We start from the raw sequence: 19839 nt of genomic DNA on the forward strand, positions 1-19839 counted from the left end.
TTTGGAGGTAGAGACCAGAACAGAGCAAAAAGAGAGGGAATACTGGACTTGAACTCATCACATGAAAATATTAAGTCTCCTAATAATCATCATGATGCTTTTTAACTGCTAGAGTTGGAAATAATCATCAGTTTACTCACAAGTTTAATTAATGCGGTCATTTTGTGGCATTTAGCGGCTGCAGCAACACTTTTTTTGGAGGTCGAGAACAAAAGAATACTGGACTTGAACTCATCATATGAGAACATGAAGTCTCCTAATGGTCATCAGGTTGATCTGCAACTGCTGGATGTGCAAATAATCAGCCGTTTGATAACAAGTTTATATTTAACTGAAAAGGTGATTTGCTAATGTTTGGCCCACATGTAGTTTCTACAGAAAACCAAGTGTCCCAAAAAAACCCAAGTGCCCCAAAAGAACACGGTGTTCAGCTTCCTGTGAAACACGCTGGTTCTTCTTCTTTTTATTTTAACCACACACTCTCTGTGCAGGAACATCAGGACGGAAAAACAAACATGTTTTCTTGTGAATATTTCAATTTGCAAGCAGCTTAACTGCTCACACACACACACACACACACACACACACACACACACACACACACACACACACACACGCACACACACACACACACACACACACACACACACACACACACACACACACACACACACACACACGCACACACACACACACACACACATGCAGTACGGGAGATATATTTAAATGCTAATTAAAAAAATATCAGTTATGCATAATTCGCCAAATGAATATATTTTTAAAGGTTTATTAAAAAAAAATGAAATACAAATTATATAAACTACATTTATTATTTAATCGTCCTCTTTTCAGTGCAATAATTAACTGTATTTAATAAAAGCAGTAAAGCGTACTGTGACAAAGAAGTTTACAGTTTACAGCAATACAGCTGGGAACACAAAGAAAAAGTGAAACATGTGCATTTTCTCAGTAATTTGTTGAAGTGAAACATATATACTTTTTATTATTTAGCCTTTATTTATACAGGTGAATCTCAAGGTCTCATTCTCAAGAGAGACCTGTTCAGTGGTAACACCACCACACAAAGTTACAGACAGACAGGACACTAAACACAGAGGCAACAATCAAATACAACACCGTAATAAAAAACATCAGACAGGTGCAAACACCCACAGACGATTTCTCCAGCTTTTTTTAAATGAGTTTAAAATCCGTGATGGGTATCAAAGTGGTCAGCTTGAGTTCCTGCTGAAGTGTGTTCCAGGTCGAGGGGGCAGAGTATGATATGGCTTTTTTCCCAAGCACCGTGCGTACTGAGGGGACGGACAGAGTGAAGTCATGTTGAGATCGTAGTCTGTACTGTGTGTGTGAGATGTGAGTGGATATGTCGAGAGGCAGCAGTCCAAGCATAGCGGTATAGATGAGTTTGTACCAGTGCAGAGATCTGCACATTGATAGTGATGTCCAGTTGACTCAAGAGTACAGCGTGCAGTGGTGTGTGAGGGGTTCACAGTTGACACTACATCACTGTCTAAGAGTTCATGCATGATTACACAAACTGGTTGCTATGAATTTACTGATACCATTTTAAATCCATTATTTACGTTTTCTGCAGAGGTGTGTGTTTATTTGAGTTTTTTTTTTATACAAGCTGATATGTTTTGCACAAGACAAATATGTTACTCTATTGAAAAACGTCTGACTGCACCAGAGCAACACATACTAATAAACCAACAAATACCCTGTTTCTTGCAGATTTCTGATCCAAACTGCAGTGAGCATTCTTCATCTGCTCTCATTACTTCTTATTCTTCTGCTCTCTTTCCTCTTTCCACAATTTCTCTCTCGACAAATGTTCAATTCTTCCCTCCTCTCCTCCCTTCCCTTTCTCTCTGTCTCTTGTTTAGCATTTTTCACTTCCTCCTCTCTTCCTCCTCCTCTCTTCCTCCTCCTCTCTTTCTAAGATGATGGGAGCAGCAGCTGGTCCACAACTGAAGTGAGGCATGCTGGGAATGTTCACAATTCAATCTGAAGGCGGAAAGAAACGCCAGCGACCAGCGAGGAAAGAAGCTGACTGCACTTTCAGATTCCATATTTATACATACTTTCTATCGTGGGCTGATGGAAAAGTAACAATGCCATTCCAGGGACAGTTAGCTGAATAAATGACAGCATCATCTGCTAAATGAACTAGTCAAAGTAAAAACAAATGCACGATCAAACAATAGTTCTTAATTGTTAAAGCTGGCAGAGATGGAGCTATTTCTGGATATTCTCCATACTGTGGTTTCATTTGCTGTAATGCATTTTACATCCTCTCATTCCAGGTTTGTAAATGTTTAATCTGCAAAGTAGCTGCCATATAATCATAGAGAAGTAGATATAGAAAGTGGTGCCGCATATAAATATGCAAGGACAGAATTGCACATGCACGTACTTAGCAACGCTGTGCATGGCGTACAGTTTTCATAATGTAGAAATCAATTTTGAATTACCCCATAAAAGGCTTTGGATAAAACTTTACTAGTGTCACGCCAAAAACTAATGTGAGAAGAAGGATCGAGTGACCAGAATCTGATCTGCAGACGGACTGAAACACAAGTACGAAAATATCTTTAGTGCTCAGAAAACATTGACATTTTAAATATTTACAACTTTATCTGCTGAGAAACATTGTGGCTCGAACTGAGAATGTTCTGCAAAACATCTGTTTCTGAAGTCAACTTTGGTTTGTCTCTTCAGATTTGTTAGTTTTTGTATCCTTGTTTATTTGTATTAGTATTATTTCTCGGTTAAAGTGGACCTATCATGCTATATTATAATAATATAGTGTAGGACCATACCTATATAAGGCATATTTATACTTTTTTTTTTTCAAAATACCAAACAGATCATGCATTTTAGCCATGCCTCATTTCGCTCAATTTGAAAAATGTTAGCTCTGTTTGTGCAAGGGCTGATTCAGTGAGAACAGCACCACCTACAGGCCTGGCATATGTACTACAGCGTCTCCAGCGCTTTCGAACGGCAATGGCCGTGGCTGTCTCCTCCTGATTGGTGGAGTTGGCCCAATAGCCGTAGCGCCACCGTCCTGACGTCAGGACAGTGTTCAAATCTGGATCAGTTTTTATCAAATCCGTTGCAGCCCCTTTTTTAGAGATTTGGGTATGGAGGAAAATAGAGAGGGTTGTGTTTCCTGACACTTGGTGAGTTCCCTGGAACACCGGGGACACATATTCATGTATAAAAGACGTACACAAGTGCATTTTGCATGATAGGTCCCCTTTAAGTTAGATATTGTCAAGTCTGCGTCTGCTAACCCTTTTGTTGTCTGTCATTTCCTGTTTTACTTTGGTAATCTCCTCTCTCATTTCAGGTAGCTCGACTCATGGATGTATAATAAGAACTGGATACAGCGTGGGAGGCGGGGTCTCGTTCTTTCCTATGAGAGCTGCTCATTGGCGCATGAAGACAAAATGGCCCAACTTTTGAGAGAGCGAAACGTCACAGATTACCCATCATGCCTGGCTGTCAGAGCAGAAGAACCCGTATGTGCGCTCACAGAGCATGGCCAGTTGACTTGCCCCTTAAGCCCCGCCCCCCGAGCTCCCACTCTCAGATGCACGTTCATAATGCCGAGGAAAATAACTCTCAGAATAACGTTATTAGCACATTTTACAACTTGAGGACCGAATGTTTTTAATAAGGGCTATACAAATGTTCATACTGGGTAGTTTATTTAGTTTAAAAAAAAGTATCCGCTGATTTACAGACGTCTCTTTCCCAATGTTAGTCAATGGGAAAAAGTCTTTCCGGGCCCAGGGACGCCACGGACTGATACGGAAGTTGCAGTACCGCCGTTTGGACACAACGAATATTTTCCTCAGAGTCCGGCGCACTTCCTGGGGGCTTGGTTCGACTCCTACCCATGTGTGTTTTCTCTGACCTGATTACCGCCCTTATTGTTTGCACCTGTAGAGCCCCTTGTGTGTGTATTTCATCTGTGTTTTCTCTGTGCCCAGTGCCAGATCGTTTCGAACCGAGCTTTACGTTTTTTGTGATTTGTCAGCCAGTTGATATCTGTGCTAGAGTGAGTTTAAGTTAGTATTTAGTAAGTCATTTTTTGGAGTCCTTGTTTACTATGAGTGTTTGTATTGCCTTGCAAATCACCTAAAGTCAATTCCTTTTTTGAACCGTCCTTTTTGTCTGGAGTCGTGCCTTTGGGTCCTACCATTTACTTGTGCGCCCCACTCATAACAACTTTGTATTATTTTGAAACCTTGAAAGCAGAAAGAAATGCTTAAATGTTAAATGACATGCCAGCAGTACTGACAGAAACCTTTGTCATTCATCAGACTAAGAGAGAAAGAGAGGAGTTTTTTTTTTCAAATCCAGCCTCCTGTTTGTGAATATATTCACCGCAAAACTGAGAAGGAATTATCACAAATCTGTTCAGAGGATTCTCAACTTCACAGAGATCAGGGATCATTTCACGCTGCCTGGAAGTCTAGCTTGTTTTTAGATATGACTTTAATGTACGTTGTAATATATTTGATTCTAGTTTCATATGACACAAGATAAGAAACTAGTGTTACATGCAAATAAAAGCACTTCCAGGAAATAGCTTTTATTCCGCTGCTGTAACCAAAATCAAACTGAACAGAAAATGAGCTTGGTGTTTCAAAATTGAACTTAATGGTCCGATCCGAAGCTTTAATTTAAGCTAAATTGCAGGAAATGTCTCATAATTGAGGCTCTCTGTTCCTGCTGCTTAGATTTCTTTGACTCCATCGTAAACCTGAATGTGTTTTTAATCTCCATGAAAAAGCAAAGCCTCTCATAATGTACTGAAGAAATACCTGGAAGAATACATTTATATTCATAATCAAAAAGCCCTAAAGAGAAAATGTATCCTGACAGGAAGCTAAGAACGAGACTTGGTTTTTCAAAATAATACCCCCATGGAGTTTATGTAGCAATAAAAGAAGCTCGGGAACAGCCCTTATTTGTTTTTCAAAATAAAACCCCCATGGGCCAACTGTATCTTTACTGGAAAGCATGTTTTTCAAAATAAAAGCTCCAGAAAGTAAATTGATAGTTACAGATTGCTTAGAGAGCGACATGTTTTTCAGAATAAAAGCCCCATAGAGTTACTGTATCCTTACAGGAAGCTCAATATCAAGTATTTATTTCAAAATAAAAGCTTTAAAGAGTAACTATATCCTTACAGGAAGTTCAGGACGATGCTTATTTCAAAATGAAAGCCCCAAAAAGTGACTGTATCATTACATGAATCTCAGGTTTAGGCTTATATTTCAAAATGAAAAGCCCCAGAGGGAAACTGTGTCATCATTGATCATTTAATAAAATTAAAAGTCACAGAGTTATCATATCCTTTCAGGGAACTCAGTATCAGGCCTGTTTTTCAAAATAAAAGCCCCATAGAGGTACTGTATCCTCTCACGAATCTACGAACGAGAACAGTTTTCAAAATAAAAGCCCCATAGAGGTACTGTATCCTCTCAGGAATCTACGAAAGAGAACATTTTTTTAAATAAAAGCCACCAAAAAGTCACTGCTTCGTTACAGGCTCAGGTTTAGGATTGTTTTTTCAAAGTAAAAGCTCCAGAAAGCAACAATACAGCCAGTTTTCACTTCTTCTGTACCTTTTGTTAGATGCATGCTTCAGCACACTTCCAGCAACAGAAACCATTCAACTATCACATCATAAATATCTTAAAGAACAAGATGGAGGTATTATTTATAATCTGGAGGTACTCACTCTCCAGGTTCCCAGCCAGCAGGTAGAGCCAGGTGAGCAGCACGCCGGCCGTGAGCGAGGCCACGAGCAGCTTCAGCCGGCCACGGCACAGCAGGTGCATGATGGGAGGGGAGGGCGGGGGGGGTCTGAGGGAAGGTGGGGGGAGAGGAGAGGGAGGGTTCAGGTGGGACTCAGTCCGTCGTCAGGGCCCGGCAGCATCCTTTTATCTGGAAGAGAGAGAACGATGGAGTCAGAAAACTGTCAGATTGAAATCACTTGCAACCCGACATTTGATTTAAAATGTCTGGATTTTATTAACACTTGTCTCTTTTGTAAATGAAAGGTAGCTTCATTTCCTCGTAGACTTCTATACAATCTGACTTCCTTTGGCAAGAAGTAGAGTTAGTTCATATTTCTACTACAGTGGAGTATCCCTGGGTTTCAGGTTGTTTTCAGGGAATAGAAAGTTACTACATGTTCTCTGGAAAAAGTGTAAGATAACGTAAGATGCACGGAACACTATGAACTCATTACGAAAATGTTCACTGAGGTAATCAATCAAGAGAGAAGTAGGGTCATTTGTTCATAGACTTCTATTCAATCTGACTTCTTCTTGCAACCAGAGGAATTCAATGCACTCTACACATATTAGAAAGGTGTATTTAATTCAAACTCAACACCTTTGAGCTAGTTTTGATTTAACCAAGACTGAGCAATTGTAATTTTCTTATAGACTTCTATACAATCTGACTTCTGTAACTTGACATATTGTTTTTTGGACTTCTGTTTTTAGTTTAATATCAGTTCCTATGTAACGCTTTTGAACACTTTATTCCGTCTCTGCAACACATGTTAGTTGACTGTCCACCTGATAGAGATGCCACCGAATCACTGGTGGTGTAAAATGTCCAATTCTACTAAATGAATGCTATTTGCAAAGCTGCCGTTTGTACACTGTTTACATCTCAGTTAGGCTGCAGGCTGTAGTGGATGTCACTGTTCAAAAGGACTTCAAATGCTCCTGAATTGTTGGAGTCTAATGAGGCAGAACTGAGCTTAAAGAGGGAGTCAATAAGCGTCACATTTGTAACATTCAGACACGGAAACTGTGGAACGCCCGAACAAGCTGCTTTGTAAAACCCCCCCACACAACCCCCTCCTGTGTTGAGCCTGATTAGAGCTTTTGTTTTCCAAAGTGATTCATTAATCCTTCTTTAATGAGACACGAGCCTGAAGGAAACACCCACAACAAAGAGTGTACAGCACTGAGGAGCAGAAACAACGAAAACATATCACTTTTATGTCGGCTTTTTCGGATAAATAATGGCACACTTCAGCCTGAGAATATGTGCTGCAACTATAATGGTGTATGTGGAATAATATAAACTGGTGTCTGGTTTAAAATGTCAGATATAATGAAATTTCCATTTTTTTACATTTACAAAGATGCTTATTTAGCCTCTAGAATAACAACGTGAATAATTTGAGATATTTGTTGTTGTAATGAATATTATCCATGCCCCAAGTATGATGTTTATAAGCCAAGGATAAACAGCAAGGTGGCATTGAACAAAACATTAAATAATAAATAAATAAACAAAAAAAGACATTAGCAAGGAAGCTAACATTAGCTGCAGTTTTACTACAACATGCTTTCAGACAGATTTTCTTCTTCATTCAAATACAGTTGTGTAACAGTAACTGGCAACAACGTTTTAGATATTTACACTACTTTTACTTATGTTATGGATTCATCTGAAGGTTATTACCTCTATTTATGGATAGAAAATGGTGAGATATGTCCATCCCAGTTTCTCAGAGTCCAAGCTGATGTGTTTAAATAATCTTAAATCAGAGAAAAGCAACTAGTCTATTTATTTGAAAACAGCATTTTGTGAAAAGGAGGCACATTATTGCATATTTCAAATGTTTGTATGTTCAGCTGACTTGCTTTGCACCGTTCAATTTTATAAAAGCGCTACCCATTATTCTAAAGGAACAACTTAACTGGAAATGGTTCGAGGCTGTGAAAAAGTAATACAAACATCCTGTCTCGATTATTGTTGTATCTGCTTCAATAAACTGATAAAGAACAACCTCGATGGACAAAACAAACCCTGTTTACCGGCCGTGTGTTTGGATAAAGTGTGTATCATTTAAAAAGCACACAGCGAGGAAAACAAGAAGACTAAACACAGCCGACCTTCAGAGGTGAAACGAAAACAGTCTAAAGTCGAGATAAAGGCGGAAGAGGAATAACCTTCACTTCCTGTCTGCGGCTTCAAACTGAGGAACAGTTCAAACACAACGAAGAACAAATACTCCAGAAATAAATAACTTCCCAACATGTCAGTCATCGGCCGTAGGATGTTGGTGAAGATCTTTCTAGTAAATGCTCTGTTTTTACTCAAACAAAGCTTCCTCAAAGTCACCTTTAACTGCAAACAAACAGCAGGAACACAAACAAACCTCAGATCTCCTACGTTCTGTTTGAAGAAACCCCGAAGCAACTTTCTGACATTTCATGAAACACTTTAATGTTAATAAAAATATTCATAATCCTCAAAAGACGAAACCTTTTTGTTGTGACTTCAAGTCTGTACTTTGTACATTTTACAGGCGACTACCGTCCAAACTCTTCCATTAGTAGAAAGACAGTTATATGCATAAAGACGAAATACATACCAAAATGCAATGAGAAGACTTTGCAAAATATACCAAGATCACTGCTGCTGAATATACGAAGATCCATTCGTAATTTAATGATCCTAGATCTTAATGCCACCCTCAGGACAAACTTTAATTTATCAACTCGTGGTGCAGATCCAAGAATAGATAATCCTTCAGGGTCCTGTGAGCATTATGTGGAAGAACCATTTAAAGAGTCCTCTCCTGCTGATGTTCAGGTGTATATCAGTATGTAGAGTCTCTACTTTAAAGAGTCCTCTCCTGCTGATGTTCAGGTGTATATCAGTATGTAGTGTCTCTACTTTAAAGAGTCCTCTCCTGCTGATGTTCAGGTGTATATCAGTATGTAGTGTCTCTACTTTAAAGAGTCCTCTCCTGCTGATGTTCAGGTGTATATCAGTATGTAGTGTCTCTACTTTAAAGAGTCCTCTCCTGCTGATGTTCAGGTGTATATCAGTATGTAGTGTCTCTACTTTAAAGAGTCCTCTCCTGCTGATGTTCAGGTGTATATCAGTATGTAGTGTCTCTGCTTTAAAGAGTCCTCTCCTGCTGATGTTCAGGTGTATATCAGTATGTAGTGTCTCTACTTTAAAGAGTCCTCTCCTGCTGATGTTCAGGTGTATATCAGTATGTAGTGTCTCTACTTTAAAGAGTCCTCTCCATGCTGATGTTCAGGTGTATATCAGTATGTAGTGTCTCTACTTTAAAGAGTCCTCTCCTGCTGATGTTCAGGTGTATATCAGTATGTAGTGTCTCTACTTTAAAGAGTCCTCTCCTGCTGATGTTCAGGTGTATATCAGTATGTAGTGTCTCTACTTTAAAGAGTCCTCTCCTGCTGATGTTCAGGTGTATATCAGTATTTAGAGTCTCTACTTTAAAGAGTCCTCTCCTGCTGATGTTCAGGTGTATATCAGTATTTAGAGTCTCTACTTTAAAGAGTCCTCTCCTGCTGATGTTCAGGTGTATATCAGTATGTAGTGTCTCTACTTTAAAGAGTCCTCTCCTGCTGATGTTCAGGTGTATATCAGTATGTAGTGTCTCTACTTTAAAGAGTCCTCTCCTGCTGATGTTCAGGTGTATATCAGTATTTAGAGTCTCTACTTTAAAGAGTCCTCTCCTGCTGATGTTCAGGTGTATATCAGTATTTAGAGTCTCTACTTTAAAGAGTCCTCTCCTGCTGATGTTCAGGTGTATATCAGTATTTAGAGTCTCTACTTTAAAGAGTCCTCTCCTGCTGATGTTCAGGTGTATATCAGTATTTAGAGTCTCTACTTTAAAGAGTCCTCTCCTGCTGATGTTCAGGTGTATATCAGTATGTAGTGTCTCTACTTTAAAGAGTCCTCTCCTGCTGATGTTCAGGTGTATATCAGTATTTAGAGTCTCTACTTTAAAGAGTCCTCTCCTGCTGATGTTCAGGTGTATATCAGTATTTAGAGTCTCTACTTTAAAGAGTCCTCTCCTGCTGATGTTCAGGTGTATATCAGTATGTAGTGTCTCTACTTTAAAGAGTCCTCTCCTGCTGATGTTCAGGTGTATATCAGTATGTAGTGTCTCTACTTTAAAGAGTCCTCTCCTGCTGATGTTCAGGTGTATATCAGTATGTAGTGTCTCAAACTGCCTTTTCAGACTCATTTAGTTTATTCTGTGTTGCTTTACGTAATAGCTAAAAATCATTTTATGACTGAATGCAGCTTCTTGTTCACAGCAAGGTATAAAAGTGTCTCGTTATTGATCATTTAGATGTGGATTCACCTGAGAGCTGAAATCCACTCCTAAACTTTGTGAGAGCTCTGAGATGATTTAGGAGTTAATTAGTGCGGCTGATTCGCCGTACGTCGTTAAGAGCGCGGAGAGGTGCTGAGAGGAGGAAAAGAGAGGAGGGATGAAGATATGTGAGGAAGAGGAGGAGGAGGAAATGCTTAGAGCACTGTTTCTCAAACTGAGGTACCACTTTAGGGATACTGCGAACTGCGTGCAAAAATACGTTTGAAAAGGCAATATTTTAAATTTAAATCTCATAGTTCAAATGCAGTCGTTCTCAACAAGCACAGCTGGAATATTGCAAAAGCTTGTGTTTCTCACTAAATACGGAAACACGGAGAACTGCACGAGAAGGAAACCCAGGTTTTTTAAAAACGAAATACAGCAGACCCAGAAAATAAGTGAAAAGTCATGTTTCTCCCTGCTGACAGCACAAGGTTCAAGGTTCAAGGTTCAAGGTTCTTTATTGTCAAACTAACATAGCTACAGAGTAATTATGTTGTTGAAAATCTTATGTCACAGGCTTCTCCAACAATGCAACATAATAACAATACAGATAGCAAGAGCAATACAAAAAGAAAAATAGTTATAAAATAAAGTGAGCATGTGGAATAGTGCAGTACGAGTCTATATACAAGTTATTGGAATGATATATATTACAGAGAGTAAGAGAGTAAGAGTGAAAATGAAGGTCATGTTCAGCTGAAAGCCCGGATAGCAGAATGAAAATAATCTAAAGTTTCTCAGCAAACACAACAGAAAACATCGAGGAATACGCTTAATAAAAAAGCTCATGTTCCTAAATATATTCAGCTGAAAAATGGAGAAGAAGTGAAATAGAAACTGTGTCTCACTGCTGACAACACGATTAAAGAAGGAGTGGGAAGCCAATGTTTCTCACTACAGATTAAAAACATAGAAAGAAAGCTCCTGTCTCTAAAACTAAATACAGCTACAAACACAGAGAAACAAGCTTGTTTTTCTCACTGCTGAAAACATGAAGAAGTAAAAAAAATATTTCTATTAAATACATCCCAAAACCCAGAAGACTGCAACAAACTGCATCTATTGAAGCTAGATGCATGTTTCTGCGTAGCATGATGTCAAGAAATGGGTTTGCCATGAATTTAGTGATGGATTCTTAACATTTGAAATAAAGCATTCGATATTTTCTAGTTCCAAACTCGTTGTTAAGTAAATCAGACACTGATGACTATGATTATTCTGTGCATGTCAGCCTTTTGGTTTTAGTTTTCCAACCAAAATGGTAAGCCGCTGTTCAGGGGGAACTGAAGATATTCAAATGGTTTGTATTATCCAAAAGCTATGAGAAACACTGGCTTGGAAATGACCGTAAGTAGGGAAAGAAGATTGGAAAGCACTGGAGGAATAAGACAGAAAAGCAAAGAAGGTGAAGCAAATAAAACTGAAAAAGAGGAGATGAGGCGAGCAAAGATGTGACATTAAGGGAATAACATGTGGGCATAAAGGGCAGATATAAGTGCAGAAAAGAAGAGAGTGCAGGGAGTAAACATGGTGCAGGCGTTCAGTGATGTGGAGGTGTTTTGGCCTCTCATAAAGCCAGCGAGGATATAAAGAGAGCGACACTAAGGACGCTTTAATTCTGCAGGAGCTGCACGAAATGCTTACACTTGTGGGCTCTAATTGTAGCCGTAAAAACAAAAACCCTCCGATGTGAGGGGGAGGAAGGCAGAGTTCCTGCTTCATATAACCCAGGCTGAGATAAGGGGGGATGCAGAGCAGCAGGGGGGGCAGCAAATAACTCCCACTGATGGCGGTAAATGAGAAAATAACAGAGACTGCTGAAAGGGAAGGTGGCTCTGAAACATGTGGAGCTGTGAGAGAGTGTTTACTGCATAAAGACCAGGGTTAGTGTCCAACTGTCTTTCTCTCAGGAAGGTGCATAACGGAGTGAACAGACCTGAAAGTGTGCGCCATTATAAGAGCTGTTTAACACTTTAGGAAAGGAGCTTCAATGCCTCCTTTGTTATCTCCTTGAGGAAACACTGGACCATTCTTTAGGAGAGGAAAGGAGATAATGCTGTCCCACAATACCAAGCAGCAACATAATTTAAGGTGACAAAGCCAAGAGTGGTGCAGGCTAAAGCAACTACAGCACGGTCACATGACTTCACGTCACCACCGCTAAGCTAAAGAAGGCTAATGTTGGGCTATAAAGGAACTACAGCACGGTCACATGACTTCACGTCACCACCGCTAAGCTAAAGAAGGCTAATGTTGGGCTATAAAGGAACTACAGCACGGTCACATGACTTCACATCACCACCGCTAAGCTAAAGGCGGCTAATGTTGTTTTTTTCAACAGTTGTGTCCTCCGTAAATTTGGATATTGCCAAAGAAAAGTGTTTTTTTACGGCTGAGTTTGTTGATGCTTTAGCATAATTACAGATAAACTACTGGCCTGAGTTGTACGACACTTGGAGAATCTGAGTCTCTTCAGTTTCAACATTTCCGTCCAAGTTCACCTTCTTAAACATTTGAACAGTTCTTAAATGTGAAATGTGGTTCGTTGGTGAAAAACAGGAGATTTGAGCCAAAATGTGGGTTGGACAGCAACCAAGAGTATTTCTTGAAACCTCAGACTGTTAACCAAACTCTAACGGATTGAAACACATATTTTCTATTGATTGATTTGCTGACATTGCTATTGAACAGTTTGCACTCTGTTTGGCTGGTAAACATCGTGCAGAATAAGCTTTTAAAGTTAGACGCTGAAGAGGAAAGTCTAAAGAAAGCTTGTGACAAAGAGATCACTTCCCTGGTTCCCGGGGTGATCCCTGCGGGGAGTGTTTCCTCCACAGGACGAACATATGATAATGCAATTAAGAGCTGAGAGCAGAGCTTTGGACTAGCGGCCGCAGCCCCCATTTAAACTGAAGGGCTTTTTAGCGCCGAGCTAATCACACCGGAGATAGTCCTGATGATGGGAATAATCAGAGGACGCTTCCTGCATTAGAGCAGGACGGAGATAAGAGACGAGTAATCAACTCCACTCACTCTCTGCTGACCTAGCTGACCCACACACACACTCACACACACTCACACAAACTCACACTAAGACACAAAAACACACACAATAAAAAATGTCCTCACAGAACGGGTTGTTTCTCAATGCTCGGTCCTTTAGCGAAACAAACATACACACAAACAGAAACTTTTAAATGCAAGCAAAACACAATCACACACAAATACACACTCTGAATAACATGCAAACACACTCACACACACCCTAAAACCCACACACACACACACAAGGACACACACTGTCACATTAAGACAGATACATGCACAAAAACCAGCACATACTCACACACACACAAACTAAGACACACACTCAAAAATGTCCTCAAAGAACGGGTTGTTTCTAAATGTTTGGTCCTCACAAGTTAGCAAAACAAACATACATGCATAGACACACACTTTTACATGCACGCAATAACACATACACTTAGACACTCACACAAACAGATACACACTCTCACCAACATTTTAAGACATTCACACACAGACAAGGACACACACACTCTCACAGTAAGACAGCGCTACATGAACAAAACAAACACACACTAAGACACAAAAACACACACAATCAAAAATGTCCTCACATAACAGGTTGTTTTTCAATGAATGGTCCTCACAAGTTAGCAAAACAAACATGCTAAAACCCACACACACACATACAAAAACCCACACACACAGACAAGGACACACACACTCTCACAATAAGACATAGATACATGCACACAAACAAACACACACTCACTCACACCCAAACTAAGAAACACAAACTTGGTTTTTTATACTTGGTCCTCACAAGTGTAGCAAAACAATGACACACACATGCATACACACACTCACACCTCGCTCTCCGTTAATCAATTTTTGTGTATGTTGTGTGGATTTTAAACCAAAACTATAGAAGAAGAAGAGCCTCTGTGTCTATATTAAAACATCATTTAATAAATATATGATGTCTGTTTATAAGTGTTTGTCAGCAAACACACAGCTGTGCATCTCTATGACATTGAAGATAATTCTGTTTTCTATGGAAGCGTCATAAAGACAATCCGCTGTAAACAAACTGTCTTCACACACACACACACACACACACACACACACACACACACACACACACACACACACACACACACACACACACACACACACACACACACACACACACCGTGTTCACACTCTGTAATCTAATTAGCGTCTTCTCATCTGTTAATGTAAGCTCCTTCATGCCCGGCAGGCGAGCGTCACATTAGTGTTTTCATGTTTTTCTATGAGTGTGTGTGCACACCGCTCACATTCCTCCAGAGGAAACATGAAGGCTTCTGGGAAACTGACGCACGTGTGTGTGCGTGTAAAAAGAAAATAATCACTGTTTACAATTGGGTGTTGACTTCACCCTATATTACACTCTGTCCCTTTCACACTCAGTTTTACTGTATGCAGTGTCAACTAAATTGAGGCCGACCCCTAAGGCAGCATCTCGATGGGATTTCTCGTATTGTAAGTTCAAGAAATATTAATGACAAAATATGAAACACACACTGCAAAAACTTGAAATCTTGCCAGTTATATTTGTGTAATTTCTAGACCGATTATGTCTTTACATTTGATATTAAACATAATAACTTAAGAGGTATCAATGCAGTGAGATATAGGGTCTGGTTTTAAGACAATATATCTTTGTTTTTAAGGTTTTTAAGCTGCTGTGGTATTTGGGATCATCTTGTCTCAAGAAAAACATTAAATTAGATTTTATAAATACAATTTTTTATTGGAAAATCACCAACTACCCACAGAAAACTGAAACCTTTGAGCATTTCTTGCTTATTTTGTATCACAACATTTCCTGATCAAAATAAGATTTCCCAGCTAATAACAAGATCTGATTTATCTAAATATCCCATCTTATTACAATAAATCTTAAAATGTTCACTTGTTCTATTGGCAGATTTGTTTACTTATTACGAGCGTAAACACCTTGTTTTTGTCATTATTTCACTTGTTTTTGGAGCAGTATTTTGTTTCCAGTGTATACAAGTAGTTGGTTGTTTGGAGTAAATAAAAAAAATGTTTTTCTCGCAAAAAATAGTATTGTTATAAAATATATTTTAAAAGCTATTTCAAGACTCTTGTAACAAATACAAATAAAGACACTTTTTAAACAAGATATACATAGATAGATAGATAGATAGATAGATAGATAGATAGATAGATAGATAGATAGATAGATAGATAGATAGATGGATGGATAGATAGATAGATAGATAGATAGATAGATAGATAGATAGATAGATAGATAGATAGATAGATAGATAGATAGATAGATAGATAGATAGATAGATAGATAGATAGATAGATAGATAGATAGATAGATGAATAGATAGATATTTTAAAATAAAAATACTGAAAACGAGTAAATGAGAACAGGAAAACATAATCTCTTCCGGCGTTTTATTGTGAGTTTATGCTCTTGTGATGTTTGATGCCTTCAGGTCAAAGAGGCGAGCTCGACTTAATCCACTGAGGTCACGTGTGTGTGTGTGTGTGTGTGTGTGTGTGTGTGTGTGTGTGTGTATGTGTGTGTGTGTGTGTGTGTGTGTGTGTGTGTGTGTGTGTGTGTATGTGTGTGTGTGTGTGTGTGTGTGTGTGTGTGTGTGTGTGTGTGTGTGTGTGTGTGTGTGTGTGTGTGTGTGTGTGTGTGTGTTTCTTTGTGTTTTATCAGAGTAAGCTGAGGTGGGATTAGTGACCGGACGACCTTTTCATTTCATTTCCCAGCAGCCTTCACTCTCACAGGAATCACAATGATACTCTCTGTCTGAGGAACCAGGACCTGTTTCACTCTCTGCACAAACCACATATCCACTGCTGCTCAAATACATATATGTATCTGGATTTATTAAAGTCAATTAGATGAAGATATGTGTAACAATGGAGTTAGTCAGCTTTGATCCTCGTTATATGTCACAAATGTTATTAAATGTTCTGTACCTATAAATGTCTTAATCAGGTCTTCTCGACCCCTCAAAGCTCTTTACATACTACGAGTTATTCACCACTTGCTCTAGGGAAGCTAACACACACACACACACACACACACACACACACACACACACACACACACACACACACACACACACACACACACACACCTGCATAATTAAGTTGTAAAAAAAATATAGAAATATTATAAGAAATTTTCAATAAAATGTGAAAAATAAAAATAATATTTACAATAAATTAGTACAATATGATATACAAAGAAAGTTAATAGAAGTATGAGACAAATACTTTTAAAATAATCAAATATGTGTCGCATTAAACAGAACACGTGCAGGGTTCACAGTATTGTGCATGAGCTCTCTTTAAAATACAAAACTGCATATATTTTGGATTTGGAGTGACAAAAGCAGACATTTAAAGACATCACTTGGGACTTTTCAGTGGATTTTTTACTATTTATTCACATTTTGATACAGAAAAATATGAATCAATAACAAAAATAATGGTCAGTTTCCATCCTGGTTAAGAGTTAGTGTTAGCATTGTGAGTTTCGACCCTTTAAATACAACTGTGTGTATGTTTTAAAGTAAATGATAAGGGTTATTATGCAGCCTTACAGAATATAACTGCGTGTTTAGCCATATTTATTTTGGGGAAATAATACGTATTTGCAAAGTATATGCATAGATATTAGAAATAGGGCTGCAAAAATATAATAAATGTCAAAAAGACTATAAAATATGTGCGTCCCAGTTTCTCAGAGTCTACGATCATGTGATTAAATGGATATTCACTTTAATATAAAACAGTAAAACATCAAATCTGCAGATAAGAGAGTCTGGAAACAGCATTCAGAGACATTGGTGCATGAGACATTATTGTTATTATTGTATGTGTTGTTTCACTCGGCTGATCTCTGCACAGTTTGGTTGCAGGTGAAGCTGATGTTGCACCGAGGTTTGGAAATAACGACCTTAGAAACCCCCCGATCTAATAAAGGTCAACGCGGTAGCATTTGTGCGGCTCAGAGCATTTTAAAAACTCCACAACACTCACTGTTTCAAAGTAAATACGCTGACTCTCTGATGAAGTGGAGACAAATATCTGAAAACCTGAACATTTTAAAGGTCACCTATCATGCAAAATCCACTTCTTCATGTCTCTTCTACATCAACACGTGTCCCCTCTTCTTCATGTCTCTTCTACATCAACACGTGTCCCCTCTTCTTCATGTCTCTTCTACATCAACATGTGTCCCCTCTTCTTCATGTCTCTTCTACATCAACATGTGTCCCCTCTTCTTCATGTCTCTTCTACATCAACATGTGTCCCCCCTTCTACATCAACATGTGTCCCCTCTTCTCCATGTCTCTCTACATCAACATGTGTCCCCTCTTCTTCATGTCTCTTCTACATCAACATGTGTCCCCTCTTCTCCATGTCTCTTCTACATCAACATGTGTCCCCTCTTCTTCATGTCTCTTCTACATCAACATGTGTCCCCTCTTCTCCATGTCTCTTCTACATCAACATGTGTCCCCTCTTCTTCATGTCTCTTCTACATCAACATGTGTCCCCTCTTCTTCATGTCTCTTCTACATCAACATGTGTCCCCTCTTCTTCATGTCTCTTCTACATCAACATGTGTCCCCTCTTCTTCATGTCTCTTCTACATCAACATGTGTCCCCTCTTCTTCATGTCTCTTCTACATCAACATGTGTCCCCTCTTCTTCATGTCTCTTCTACATCAACATGTGTCCCCTCTTCTTCATGTCTCTTCTACATCAACATGTGTCCCCTCTGTGTAAAGAGACTCTGAAAGTTTCAGGAACAAAGATTCTCTCTCTTTTTGTCCTGATCCATTTTTATAAAAACCTGTCTGAAAATGAGCTGATCAGATTTCGGCCACTTTGTGATGTCATAACGATGTCTTGTCTTGTGTAACCATTAGCCAATCAGCAACCAAGGTACGGTTGTTTCAAACCATGGTGGGAAGTATTTTCTCAAGTACTATAATATTAAGTTCTCTGGTCAAAAGAGAAGTGTAGGAATATTTGGTTATGATGTTTTTAAATATAACAATGTTACCTCTTTTTGCGACACCTTTAACGTATCCACACAGCATTTTAGGAAAAGGATTTCAATTGGATCCACATGACATCCTACAAGATTAAAACACTTGTGTAATATAGACACTAATATATGACCTTATTCTACAATAATAACCTACAATATACTCCTGTGAAAAGAGATATTCTGCATCCTGCAAGTACCTGCACTTCTGATACTTTACGTGCATTTTGCTTGAGTTATTTGACCCCATAGCTGTTCTACAAACACACATTTCATCCACGCCTCTTCCTCACAGTCCTTAAGTCTGCAGGAACTGAAACGTACACGACAGCAGAAACACTTAAAGCTTCGGTAAGCACACACACATAAAGCTCAGAGACCTTTGCCCTGTTTTCTCTCCTGCTTCGATCTAAACATGTGTAATACAGATACTAATACTTTACTTTATTCTACAATAATATCCTGCGATATACTCCTGAGAGAAGAGATATTCTGCATCCTGCAAGTACCTGCACTTCTGATACTTTACGTGCATTTAGCTTGAGCTATTTGACCCCATAACTGTTCTACAAACACACATTTCATCCACTCCTCCTCGTCCTCACAGTCTTTAAGTGCAGGAAGTGAAACGTACACGACAGCAGAAACACTGAAAGCTTCAGGAAACTCACACACACACAGCTCAGAGACCTTTGCCCTGTTTTCTCTCCTGCTTGGATCTAAACGTGTGCTCACAAGTCCAAGTGCAGCTCCTCACAGCCGTCTGACTCCTTCTTACTTTAAAAGTCTGAATAGAAAATCAAACGTACTCTAAAGCAGAAACACTAAGAGCTTCAGGGAACTCAAACCGACCTTTTCTCTGACGTCCTGAGTTCACATTTCCTTTCCAGGTCGATCTCAACATGTGCTCATACGTCCAGGTTCAGCTAATCCTCCTCTTTCTCAGACAATAACCTCCACGGCTCTTTTCTCTTTTCTCAAAGACTTTAGTCCCAGTTCTTCACCCTCTGTCGCTGCCCTCCTTTCCTTCTTCCTCCTCTTCCTCGCCCACAAACAGAAACTCCTCCACCTCCCAGCTCTGATTTCAGCCCCTTCTCCTTCCTCTCCGTCAGACCGATGGGAGGAGAAAAGGTGGAGAGCGGAGTAGAAGCAGGAGGAAAGCAGCAGTGTCACCTTACAGCCTGGAAAGGAGTAAAGACAGGAGCTTTGTCTCCGTGAAACTGAGGAATGTAAAAAGGCTTTGGGACGTGTTTGGATCCGGTGTGAAGCAGCAGAGCTTTGTGCACTTTAAACCAATAAAACCTGCGACTGTTTAACAACAAGAGGAACGTCCAGTTTTAAAGAGCATCTCAACCAACATGTAGGAACCAAAACAGAGCTGCAGGGACTTCGTTTTTTGACATTTGGAAAGGCAACTTACAAGTTAGTCTGGTTTCCTCCACAAAAAAACATCTGTGTGATTTCAGATTGTTCAAGAAGAAAACTCTGTGACACCAAA

At 39.2% G+C, this 19839-nt stretch overlaps 1 protein-coding gene across 1 annotated transcript in view; it reads right to left on the reverse strand.

The window, feature by feature from the left end:
- The window catches only part of large2 (LARGE xylosyl- and glucuronyltransferase 2), a 42320-nt gene extending 22774 nt beyond the window's left edge, over positions 1 to 19546 (reverse strand). Inside the window, exons 1-2 of the mRNA XM_034124050.1 lie at positions 19194 to 19546; positions 5783 to 5988 (exon numbers count right to left, since the gene is read on the reverse strand). Of these exons, the coding sequence (XP_033979941.1) occupies positions 5783 to 5882 (100 nt within the window). The 5' untranslated portion in view covers positions 5883 to 5988; positions 19194 to 19546. The remainder of the gene's footprint in view (positions 1 to 5782; positions 5989 to 19193) is intronic.
- Between the last annotated feature and the right edge of the window lie 293 nt (positions 19547 to 19839).

Source organism: Trematomus bernacchii, unplaced genomic scaffold (assembly GCF_902827165.1).
Source record: "Trematomus bernacchii unplaced genomic scaffold, fTreBer1.1, whole genome shotgun sequence".
Lineage (NCBI taxonomy): Eukaryota > Metazoa > Chordata > Actinopteri > Perciformes > Nototheniidae > Trematomus > Trematomus bernacchii.